Source organism: Malaclemys terrapin, chromosome 2, assembly GCF_027887155.1.
Source record: "Malaclemys terrapin pileata isolate rMalTer1 chromosome 2, rMalTer1.hap1, whole genome shotgun sequence".
Lineage (NCBI taxonomy): Eukaryota > Metazoa > Chordata > Testudines > Emydidae > Malaclemys > Malaclemys terrapin.
In genome coordinates, this window is record NC_071506.1 from 285,619,519 (window position 1) to 285,632,298 (window position 12,780).

Consider the following 12,780-nt stretch of genomic DNA (forward strand, 5'->3'; position numbering starts at 1 on the left):
CAAAGTGGTTACTTTGGCTGGTGTGGGATCCCCAGTTTCTCTGTTATTGGGGCAGGAAGAATAAAGTGTTGTTACCCTGATTCTGTGAATCAAGGCCAGTGAAACTGTTGTATGACAGAGGGACTCACCAGTAACTAAGTAGCACTTGCTAGACAAGGGGCATGGGTTACAAAACCCAGTGATTTGTGAGAGGTTGGGGACAGGTATGTGTACCTGATGATGGGGGCCTTTTGGGGGCCTGGAACACCAATTGCAATGATCAAGTGTCTTGATGTTTTTGGTCTTTTGGCCTCAAGATGAAAACCTTGCCTTTGTTTCTGGGACCTTGAAGTGAAAAAATTCCCTCGCTCCACTGTTGAATAGCATAGCTAAGTTTGCTTCCATTAGGAGTCTAGCTAGCAGTTGCTGAACTGAATTCACTTTGGGCCAATGGTGCACCAGCACTGGGGCTCCCCAACTATAAGCTGAAATCACTAAAAGAGTAAAATTGCTGAGCTGAGATCACTGAGTGCTGTGTTAACCACTGGGGGAGCCTGAAGATATAGTGCTAAGCAGCTGGCAGAGCCAAGCAGTTTGTGGGACGGTTGGAGCGGCCCATGGAACAGCGAGTCGAGTGGTGCAGAGTGGAGCTGAGCCATTTGCGGGGGCAGCTGGAGCGGTTCATGGGACGGCTGGTGGAGTGGAGCGGCTGGCAGAGCTGAGCAGTTTGTGGGTCAGTTGGAGCGGCCCACGGAACGGGGAGCAGAGCGGAGCAGTTTGCGGGGACAGCTGGAGGAGCGGCATGTAGATAAATCTCTGATAATTTTCATATGACTTTACATTGTGCCTCTTCATATAACCTTGTGGTGGGTCTACCCACGTGTGACCTCTGTTTTCATGGGACTTTGTATCAAAGCCTCATTTAGAAACTTTGCATTGCCCTTGGTATAATATTATAGCCCCTAAGGATAGAATAAGATAGAAGAAAAATTTCTGTTTGCTAGCAGTAGAACAAGAGCTCTTTCCCCCACATTCTTAATCAATTGCCCTGTTGAATGAATGAGGTGTGGATGAGCAAGGCATGGAAGGCAGCACCTCCAGACAGCCTCAACTGTTGGAGAGGAGCTGGGAGCCAGGCCCAAGGACAATAAAACGTGTCAAGTGGGCTCATTAAAGACAAGCAGACATACTGACGGCCTCGGGGGTTAGAAGCAAGCACCTTCTTTTGGAAACACCCTCTTTGCAGCATTGGGACAACACTCAAAAGAAAGCAGCACAAAGGACCAATGGACACAGACACAGAGTTTGAATCTGGTATAGATTTGCATGAGAGGGAAGCTGCTATAAAAGTGAGGTGTCTTGCAGAGGACCCCGGGTCTCGTCTTGTCAACATGGGAGCATCGATCCGGATCGGCAGAAGCCCGGCTCCACCCCCTCCCCCATCTAACTCACCTGGCCAGTGAAGTTAAGGGGAGCAACTAATTGGTAACAACAAGACGGAGTGTGTTTGTGTGTGTGTGTGTGTGAGTGTAAGTGTAATATATTATATGCATATAATACAGTGTTAATGAATACATGTATTACTAATAAATGTGGCGTTTTGTCTTATTCCCCCTGAAAAGATCCTGTGCAGTACTTTAAGTACAACATTTTGGTGGAGAATGCGAAAGGGGGAGCAAGCATAGAACCCACAGTTATTATAAAACTGGTGTGCACACCGCCAGCTTTAGCAAGCCTGGCACTAGAGGAAAAAGAGCGTAAACTTTCAGTTAATTAACCAAACTCTGAAGGATATAGGAGTTTAGGTTTAAATTGTGTTCATGACTGAGCTAAAGAGGAGAACTTAGTGTTTCTCACTCTGATCCGGGGAAGGATTAACTAAACTCTGAAGGATATAGGAGTTTAGGTTTAAATTGTGTTATAGAGGTACATAGACCCTCAGCTGTAGCAAGACTGAGCTAAAGAGGAAAACTTAGTGTTTCTCACTCTGATCCGGGGAAGGATTTGTATAATTGGTGTATGAACCCTCGGTGGTAGCAGACCAAGTAATACAGAGGGAAGCTTAGCGTCTCTCCCTCTGGCCCAGAGTGGGTTAAAAACATAAGATACAGATCTTGTTCTGTTAAACCAAACTCTGAAGGATATAGGAGTTTGGGCAGTGTAGTGTGGTTTATGTTTGTTTGTTTTGTTTTGTTTTTGTAAGTAATATTGTGGTAATTTCACAATTTTGAAGAAAATGTTTAAGAAACGGAACCAGGAAGGGTGGGGGCTAGTTAAAAAGCCCACCCTCCTTGCTAAATTGGTAGTAAAACAAGGCTTGTGCCCAAGGAAAGATACTGTTTATTGGAAAAAGCAGGATCGGGCCCAGGCAAGCAACAGATAAAGAAACTGAAAAACAGGTTGGGTACAGAGAGTTAATACAGCACTCTCAAATCTTACAGCAGCAGTAACATCAGAAGAAAAAATATTTAAGACCCCAGAAGGGGGCAGACCTTTGGGACCCCTCTGGAGATTGGGAAGGGGGATATTTGGGATATTTGGGCAAATTCTTCCTCCCAGGGCCAAAATGCCATTGAAACAGTTAACAACAGTGCCTGCTTCTGCCTCAGATCTCCAGGCCATGGCAAAATGGCTGGAGATTTTAAAACAGAAATTTTTTTCTAGATGAAGTGTTAACGCCCTTTTACTGAAAAAAAGGGAGAATTTACACTCACAAAAAATGCACCACTTAATTAGCATTTGTGCAGCCCCAAGTACCAAACACACTGTGGCAGAGACCAAGCAGGTTCTGCCAGGGTGGAAGCACTGTGCTAATTTGTTTCCAAGCTTCTATCTTTCAGGCTCTGAACCAGAACATTAGGAGAGCTGGTACCAGCTGAAGAGTTATAAAATACCATGGTTATAGTGTCATGACAAAGTCTGTGTTCAGTGTTTTGTGTTGCATGTTCTGTGTCTGTCTCTAGTGGTGTCCTGTGCTAGCATTGGGTCCAGAAAAAGAGGGGATACTACACTAGACAGGGCAAATGTCTTTTCCTCTCTCTACTTCCCCCATGTCCATCCAATTTATCAATCACCACTTGTGTCCAAAACACTTTGGTCCCCAGTGCATCAGGTTTATTTTTTGTTAGGTTCTCTAATAGTCATTTTGTTGTTAATTTTTGTTATTAATACATTTGTATTGTTAGTTACATTTGCTTGTATTGTTAATTCCACACTTTCCTCTATGCACTCTGGTTCTACTTCCCCAAGCCCTAAAGGGTAGTTCTTGGGCCCCCATAACCTGTAAAACCTTGGCCCATGATTGTAGGGCACCATCTTTCAGGTCCCCAGAAACCTCTTGAAAACCACTGTTAAAAATAGGAAATTCTGCTACATTTTGGCAACTAAACGTTAGTTTAAGTCCAAATCAGCTTAACCTTGCATAACAACTGTGGTACTCCTACAAAATCTTATTTGTTGTGTGTGCTTAAGAAGGTCCTGACCTCAGTGACTTTTATTATTTGATCGCTATTGCAGCATCAAACTTGGGCCTCATTTTGTTTGTCAATGTACCCAATTATTGTAATGGTAATGGTTTTGTTGTATTTCCAATTATTATAATTATAATTGTTTGCATTTGTGTTTATGTTATATCTGGTGTTTAGTCAATTGTAATGGTTTTAGTTATATTCACCTGGTTATAATTGTTTGGTTTGTTTGCAACAAATACAAAAGATTTATATGGTGACCACTGAAGAATTGTTCTTGAGAGGTCAAAAGGGTGACAATGAAGATAAATCTCTGATAATTTTCATATGACTTTACATTGTGCCTCTTCATATAACCTTGTGGTGGGTCTACCCACATGTGACCTCTGTTTTCATGGGACTTTGTATCAAAGCCTCATTTAGAAACTTTGCATTGCCCTTGGTATAATATTATAGCCCCTAAGGATAGAATAAGATAGAAGAAAAATTTCTTTTTGCTAGCAGTAGAACAAGAGCTCTCCCCCCCCACTCTTAATCAATTGCCCTGTTGAATGAATGAGGTGTGGATGAGCAAGGCATGGAAGGCAGCACCTCCAGACAGCCTCAACTGTTGGCGAGGGGCTGGGAGCCAGACCCAAGGACAATAAAACGTGTCAAGTGGGCTCATTAAAGACAAGCAGACATACCAACGGCCTCGGGGGTTAGAAGCAAGCACCTTCTTTTGGAAACACCCTCTTTGCAGCATTGGGACAACACTCAAAAGAAAGTAGCAGAAAGGACCAATGGACACAGACACAGAGTTTGAATCTGGTATAGATTAGCATAAGAGGAAAGCTGCTATAAAAGTGAGGTGTCTTGCAGAGGACCCCGGGTCTCGTCTTGTCAACATGGGAGCATCGATCCGGATCGGCAGAAGCCCGGCTCCACCCCCTCCCCCATCTAACTCACCTGGCCAGTGAAGTTAAGGGGAGTAACTAATTGGTAACAACAAGACGGAGTGTGTTTGTGTGTGTGTGTGAGTGTAAGTGTAATATATTATATGCATATAATACAGTGTTAAGGAATACATGTATTACTAATAAATGTGGCGTTTTGTCTTATTCCCCCTGAAAAGATCCTGTGCAGTACTTTAAGTACAACAGGCGCGGCTAGTAGAGCGGAGCCATTTGTGGTAAAGGCTGCAGCAGAACTCCACGGAGAGGTGGGGCAGTCGGCCTCGGACCACGTAAGGTGCCCCTTAACATCCTTTGTGCCCCCCCCATTTCCGCCTAGGCTGGGGGGGGGGGTAAAACTCTGCAGATAAACTTTTGAACTCTGGGGCGGCACTGACCAGGGACAGAGACTTTGGGGTTGTTGGACTTTGGCGTGATTGGATTTATGACCCTGAGGGGAAAAGGATACTGCCAAACTTACTTGGAGGTGGGTCTTTTGCTCATGGTTTGTGTTATGAATCCTGTTTGTGGTGTTTCCCCAACATAATGCCGCATTGTTTCCCTCCTTTATTAAAAGGCTTTTGCTACACTCAGACTCCGTGCTTGCGAGAGGGAAGTATTGCCTCCCAGAGGCACCCAAGGGGGTGGTATGTAATTATCCCAGGTCACTGGGTGGGGGCTCGAGCCGGTTTTGCATTGTGTTATTGACACAGAACCCCTAGATACTGAACCCGGCCCTTGTTGCTGCCAACTCAGAGGAGCAGAAGGGTTACATGTATATATATATTATATATATCTTCCTACTGTATTTTCTACTCCATGCTTCTGATGAAGTGGGTTTTAGCCCACAAAAGCTTATGCCCAAATAAATGTGTTAGTCTGTAAGGTGCCACAAGGACTCCTCGTTATTTTTATTCTTATAAGACTAATAGTTTTGATCAAAATAGATAACCTACAGGTGAATTAGCTTGGTCTCCAGATATAAATTTGTTAGTTTTTAGCTATTGCCTTCAGTATTGGCAAGAGATGGCCCCTGGTTTGCCCGCATCACAAAATTAACCAAATGTTTGGAACAATACAAACATACACGCATGGAAGAAGCTTACTGAAAATACAAATATTCAGTGGGAAGGAGAAACCTAGGAGCTGTACTGCTCAGAGAAGCAGGGTGTTCAGTAGTAACGAATACTAATCCTGCACTATGGAGACATTGGGCCAGGTCCTCAGTTGGTGTAAATCTATGAAGTCAATGAAACTTTGCTCATATGCATCAGCTGAGGATCTGGCCGATTGCGTACTCCAGTGGATCTAGGGCAGTGCTCAAGAACTGGAGGGATTGTATAATAAACTCTGGGTTTCAGTGTAGCCAACACTCGTGGTTTTATTGCAAGTCTCAGGTATGGGATGCTTTTCTTATAAGCCCCAGCTCCAGGAGTCATGTCAACGTGCGAATCTCAGCTAGTGCTCATGGCTTTGCAGGGAAGCTTGGACACATGACCCATCTGCCTCTGAGGCTACATGTACACAGCCCGCGGCAGCAAATCTCAGCGCCTGGGCAGACTCAGGCTTGCGTTACAGCTCTAAAATCAATTGCATCGAGATTCGAACTGGTGCTTGGGCTCTGAAGCCCTCCCCCTTCCCTAGGCTCCAGAGCTGCTGTAGCGCCAGACCTGTGAGTCCGAGCTGTCGACCTGGGGTCTGCAATTCACTGCCGTGGGCTGCCCCTCACGGTGTAGATGCACCCTTAAAGGCTCACAAACCCGGCAGCAAATAAAAGAACCAGCCGTTTGTGGGTGTGAATTTCCAGGATTTTTAAGGCAATCGCATCCTTTGGAGGACTTGGTTCGCGCATTTTGAACACTCGGGGTTTGTGACACGGGGGTTTGTACTTTCTGGGCTCTCAGGAGGCAGCACGGTGTCCTCTCCATTTCCCTTACCGACGGGCCACGGGAGCAGTGACTGGCTCCCACACTGCAGGAACCGGCCCGTTTTGGCCAAGCACATTATATTCACTTTTATCAGACCAGCCTAACAACAAGCCGCCCGTCCATTCTCTTGCTAGTTGGCCTGTTCATTTCAGAGTGCCGACAGCCAAATCTAATTATAGGGGCAGGGAGGCTGCAGCCCTGACCAGCTGGAATCCGTCTCAGTGAGACAGGCAGCCGCACTGTCTGGCTTTTAATTTGTAATCCTTTATTTTAAGAAGCCTCGTCAGTGCACAGTGCCAGGACCTGCCATTGGGCCGGGGATTTCAGACTCCATCGACACCAGCACACTACAGTCTGTGTTATACCAGTGCGATACACTCCGCTCGGCCTGAGCCGAGGAAACAACACCAGAAATCCCAACCATCCTCTGCACCAGCAAATCCTTCCAGAAAGGACTACAACTCCCAGGAATACCCTGCGAGAGCCCAGCTCTCACAACAGAGCAGGCTGGGCGAATTAAACACAGCAACAAGGGAGACCAGAGCCCCGTCCTTCCCCCCAGCAAAGCCTCTGGAGATTATGCTCTAAATCCAGCATCTATTTGCTCTCCAAGCAGGGACCAATCACCCCCTCCCCAAGCGCAGCTGTGTTTCTGTTTGCTGTGCTGCTTCCCCTGTTACTTTACTGAGCTGAGCACAAGCTGGGGTGTGAGGCTGAGTGTGCAGCCATGATGCGATGCAGTGAGAGCAGAGAGCAAGCAGGCATGAGGAATGCTCAGAGAACTGAACCCTGTCAGAGAGTGGTCTGGAGCCTTCGGTATTTTCCAGTTCTCTGCTGAGAAACCCAGTCTGGCCAGAGGAAGGGGAAGCAAGGAAACGCCTGGAGAGGTTTCTGCTCAGGTAGGAATCTTACAGTGATCTTGGGGCTAATCCAGCTTTCATTCAAATCAATGGGAGTCTTGCTGTGGCTGTTGTTAGGAGCAGGACCGAGCATCACTAGCTTAACCACATCCAAATGTCGTAAAATCTCTGCATGGCAAATCAGTGCAGCGAAGAGAAATTTGTTTAAGCGTTTGCTGCCCATGTGATGACTAATAACTAGTCAGGATCAGACTACGGCTAAGTTATGTCGGGCAAACTTGGAGTAAGTCCCCTGCCTTGCTTTCAAAAGAAATAGCCCAATTCACACTGAGACCAGACCGTGGCCCGTGCTAGTTTTAGAGAATTTAGAAGCTGTAAAACAAAGTGATGAGTCAGATCCTGCTCTTGTTTACACCCGTGTCAATCTGGACTAACTCCACTGATGTCAATGGAGTTACTCTAGCTTTACAAGCGTGGAATTCAGAGCAGAGTTTATTAAGGCTTCAGCTCTGGAGAGGCACTGCGCACCCACAACACCCACTGAATTCAGTGCAGGTCCTGAGCACCCCTGTGAGTTTGGTCCAGGATTAGCAATCAGAGGGTCTGATTCACCTCTCACTTCCCGCAGTGCAAATACGGAGCAGCTCCACTGACCTCGCTGCTGTAAAATGGGTCTAAGTGACTGGAAAAACCGGGCCAAGAATTTTTGCAAGGGCCAGAGACATTCCTGCTGAACATCTCTGCCCAGCAAAGGGAGCTGGCTGGCACCAACGGCGCTGGCCTTTGGTGTCTGTCTGACAATTATTCTATTTTATTGTATTGCTGAGGGGCTTGGGCCGCAAACACTCCAATTTAATGACAGCTTCAATTCTGCTAGCAAGAGGAACAACATTTTCTGCCCCTGTTGCTGCCAGGGAGATAGATGTAAGCTGTTATTCAAGAAAAAGCCCCGGTGGAGAATTAAGTCTATAGTTCACCTTATGGTGAAATGATTTCAAATAAAACTCTGGCCTTAATTCCCCCCTTTGTTGTAAAAAAGAAAATAACCCGAAGAGCAGCTACATCTCCCCAGGCTGAAAGAGGGGCTCCACTGACACCCGAGACTGCTTTGTAGTGGTGTCAGATCCGCATTGGGGTCTCAGTTGATGGGGTGTAACTGCTAATACTATATATGATGTAAGAAGTTCAAGCTTGCATTCCCAGTGTGCTCCACCCCCCACCCCCCAATTGACTTTCATTCTGGGCAAGCAACAATTGCCAAACTAGGCTCAAATTATTCCGATTTCATTCTCCCCCACTTCAGCAGCGGAAGGTCTCATGTTTTCAGGCTTATGAATATATATGCTTCATGTTGGGACAAGTGTATTGCCATCACAGTAACCTCCAGAATTTCTTTCTTCTCCAGTACCTGAAGAATCCACAAACAAACAGGAGCAGCATCATACAGAATACATTGAACTGCAGGGAACAGCTTCAGAAAGACACGATGAGGATGGTTTCTAGGGCTGTGATAATGGGCCACGCGGCAGGACCTGGTGAAATCTGAAAGCAAAGAGGAACCTAGGAGAGAAATCCACTCCTGGTGAAAGAAGGCCCAGCACACTTGCCGATATTAGACTATGGAGACTATGTGATGTGGGGAGAGACTCCCAGAGCAGAATCTTCCTAATGCAGCCCCCACTAGACAGAAATCCTATGTGTCTGTACAACTCCTAGCACAACGGGGCCCTGACCAGGTTAAGTATCAGTGTTAAATACTAATACTAGAAATACCTTTCCTGTACCATAAGCTGGCGGGGAAGGAAGATGCTCAAAGCCCCGCAGAGCCCTGACCCGGACGACAGGCCGTACAAGTGCACTGAGTGCGAGAAGTGCTTCCGGCAGAAGAAGATCCTCAAAGCCCACCAGAGCATCCACACCGGAGAGAAACCGCACATGTGCACCGAGTGCGGAAAGAGCTTCCGGCAGAAGAACAACCTCCGGAAGCACCAGTGGATCCACACCGGCCAGACGCCCCACCAGTGCGCCGAGTGCGGGAAGCGCTTCAGCGAGAAGCAGCGCCTGCGGAAGCACCAGAAGACGCACACGGGGGAGACGCCGTATGCCTGCACCGAGTGCGGCACGCGCTTCAGCCACAAGCATAACCTGAAAACCCACCAGCGGGTGCACACCGGCGAGACGCCCTACAAGTGCCCCGAGTGCGAGAAAGGTTTCAAACAGCAGAACCACCTCATCAGCCACCTGCGCACCCACCGGGAGGAGAAGCTCTACAGGTGCACCCAGTGCGACAGATTCTTCAGGAAGAAGCCCAACCTGCTGAAGCACGAGAAGAGCCATGTGGGGGACAGGCCCTACCGCTGCAAGGACTGCGGGAAGACCTTCAAGCAGAACAACCACCTGGTGAGTCACCAGAGGACCCACGCCGCAGGCAGCCTCTACATATGCACCGAGTGCGGGAAAAGCTACAGCCAGTGGGCGCATCTCACCACTCACGAGCGGGCCCACGCCGGGGAGGGCCAGCTGACCTGCAGTGAGTGCCGGTGAGGGCTTCGCAGAGACAGTCTCAGAATACACAGAGGAGAGACCATCAGTAGGACGAGCATGGTACAGCTTCGTGGAGCAGATGACTAAGAAAAGACCCGGAAAATCAACACTTTACCCATTTAGATGATATGCTTTTGTTCTGAGTTTGTACAGTGCCTACCACAATGAGCCCTGGTCCATAGCTAGGGTCGTAGGCACTCCAGTAATACAAATAATAAATCATAATATACACAGTAGTGAATAGGAGAGCTTCATCGTGAAGCCAATAGGATGGTACATGGCAGAGAATCATCCATGCAGGAGAGGGACTCTCTAGGTGTAATAATTACTAGACAATTTCAGCAATAAATCTAATCCTAGTAGGACAGATGACTCTCTGGAGGACAGACACCATGTGCATTATGTGGAAATCTGAGTAGCAAGAAGTGTGTTGTTAGAATAGATACATGGAGCTGGATAGAGTGTCACTAATGAGTCCTCTATGCCCCTGCAGGATTGCTAGCAGAGAGAATGAGTATCATTTTGTTAAAGTATTTCTGCACAATGCATCATGAAACAAGATGGCTACATGCTGCATTGTATGTAGTTACATGATGGTCATTTTGTTATTGTCCAGAATAACCATCAGGTTTACACACAATAGTTGATCAGTTTTCCAATTAACAGCCTGTTTTCCTTTTTTGTTTATTCAGGAGTTTCTTGGTTTGCCCCAGAACGTTTGTATTTGCATGACTTTCCAGCCCATCCTTTTAAAAACACTGTCTGTTCCCCATGGATAAAGTTCTGCCTTATGTTTTTTCCCCAAAGATACTGAATTCAATTCCTTGTGGTGTCTGTTTTATGGAAAAACAAGGGGAATGAGCGAAAATTGCTAACATGAGATTCTGCAGAGACCAACGTATGATGTGCCTAGTTCACCCCACTGGAACATGGATCAGTGCTGCACCGGTCGAGATCCATTCAGAGAATTCTTGTCATCCAGGAGTGAAGCGAGTGAGAGGGTTTCTGGGCTTCTGGTGAGACATGGTCTATGATGGACACAGCTGTGACATGACGTGGCTTCTCCTGCCATTCTAGGCCCTGATCCTGGGAACATGCTCATGTTTAACCTTTAGCACATGAGCCGTCCCTTTGAAGTCAGGGGACGATTCACCGGGTTAAAGCCAAGCACTTCTGTAAGTGTTTGAAGGATCAGGGCCCTAATATGTTAAGATATTTTTTCCTTTTTGAGACTGGAAATCTCATTCGAGCCTGGGAAGGGGAACAGAAACAAAGGGATGAATTTTTAACTGTCCCAGCAAAGAACAGGGTGAACAATAATTGGTGAGTCATTTAAACTCAAGGGCTATTAAAGGGCTCATTGAGCTGTCTCTATTGTACAACAATCCCAGGATCAGAGAAAAGATAAATCAGTTTTAAGGGCAATAGGGACCATTCAACCATCTAGTCTGATCCCCTGATCCCCTGTATACCATAGGTGAGAGAATTTCACCCAGTTACTCCTGTACTGAGCCCAAGGATGTTTTCAAAGAAGACAGACCATCCTGATTTGAAGTATCAAAGAATAGTGAAATCCACCACTTCTCTGGGTAATTTTTCCTAGTGTTAAAAATTCATGTCTCATTTGAATTTGTTTGGCTTCCGCTTGTGATGACTTTCTCTGCTGGATTAAAGAGCCCACTAGTACCCAGTATTTTCTCCCCAGGAAGGTACTTCCATGCTGTAACCAAGTCTGCTCTCTAGCTTCTTTGTGATAAATTAAACAGACTGAGCTCCTTAACGCTCTTGTGAGAAGGCATTTTCTCCAGCCCCTGAAAACCATTTTTGTGGTTCTTTTCTGCACCATCTCCAATTTTTGAACATCCTTTTTTAAATGTCAGTACCAAAATTGGACACAATATTCCAGTACCGGTCTCACCGATGCTGTGCGCAGAGGTAAAAATTACCTCTCTACTTCTACTCACTGCTCCCGTTTATCGAAGGATCACACAACCCTTTTGTTTGCCGCACCGGGAGCTGATGGTTAGTTGTTTGCCCAGCTGACCCCCATGTTTTTTCAGCATCACTGCTTCCCAAGGTACAGCCCGCAGTCTGGTATGGCTTGCTGTGACCAGGGCTTTCCTGAGCTCACTACCACCCACGGCTGTATCCCCAGTCAGGTGCAAAAGACAAAAGGGGTTGAGTTAGCGGTCACCCCTTTCCAGCAGGGCACCACCGGCAACGGTGTTCCTCAGCAACACTCAGCCAAGTCACTGGTAGCAAACCAAACAATCATCCCCTGTCAGGCCTACTTTTCCTCGGGGAGGCTCTGGCAGGCACGCTGCCTAGTCAATACCTGGCCCTAGCCAGACTTCTCTGGCTCACGGAGTGAGAGCTGGAGGTCTGCTCTTCCTCCCAGCCAGTTCACAGCTGAGCTGGGCTCTCCCGCTGCTGTCCAACACCTATTGCAGGGCTGAATGGGCCCACGCAGCTCCTTAACGCTCTCCAGCCAGCGTGGGGCATGTGTACCCCTTCGCACCTGCATTCCCCGTTCCTGGCTGTATGACCTCACGTGTGTGGTTACCAAGGATGTATTTCTCAAATATGAATATAAAATCCCCTCAAATTTCCACCCTTTCTTCTTTGATAATCAAACACTGCTACAAAATCACCTCAAATGTTTTAATTTATCAAATATGGACATAAAATCCCCTCAGATTTTGATCTGTTTAGCTATCATTATCAAGTGTCAATATAAATGGTATTTTAGATTTTTGCCATTATCCAATTTTCAAATGCTGATAGAAAATTTCCTCAGATTTTGGCCCTTTTAATTCTATACTACTATAAAGTCACTTCAGATGTTGCTACTTCTCTTAATAATCTTATTGAATACCCTTAGATTTCCCATTTGCTCTTTCGAATTATTTAATATTGATATAAAATCTCCTCACCCTGCACCAGTTTCCATCAGATTTTTGAACAGTGATTAAAATCTCCTCAGATTATGCCACTTTTCATCCAATTTTCAAATATTGACATAACCCCCCCCCCCCGTTAAATGTTCCCTCTCTTTCAGTTATTGAAGAAT

The 12,780-nt window shown here is 46.4% G+C and overlaps 1 protein-coding gene across 1 annotated transcript; it reads left to right on the forward strand.

Moving 5' to 3' along the window:
* Positions 1–6,640: 6,640 nt before the first annotated feature.
* Positions 6,641–11,490, forward strand: LOC128830968 (gastrula zinc finger protein XlCGF8.2DB-like). The gene is made up of 2 exons (XM_054016962.1): positions 6,641–7,205; positions 8,572–11,490. Exon 2 carries the CDS (start codon positions 8,973–8,975, stop codon positions 9,708–9,710), a length of 738 nt encoding a protein of 245 aa, XP_053872937.1. The 5' UTR covers positions 6,641–7,205; positions 8,572–8,972; the 3' UTR covers positions 9,711–11,490.
* Positions 11,491–12,780: the final 1,290 nt, after the last annotated feature.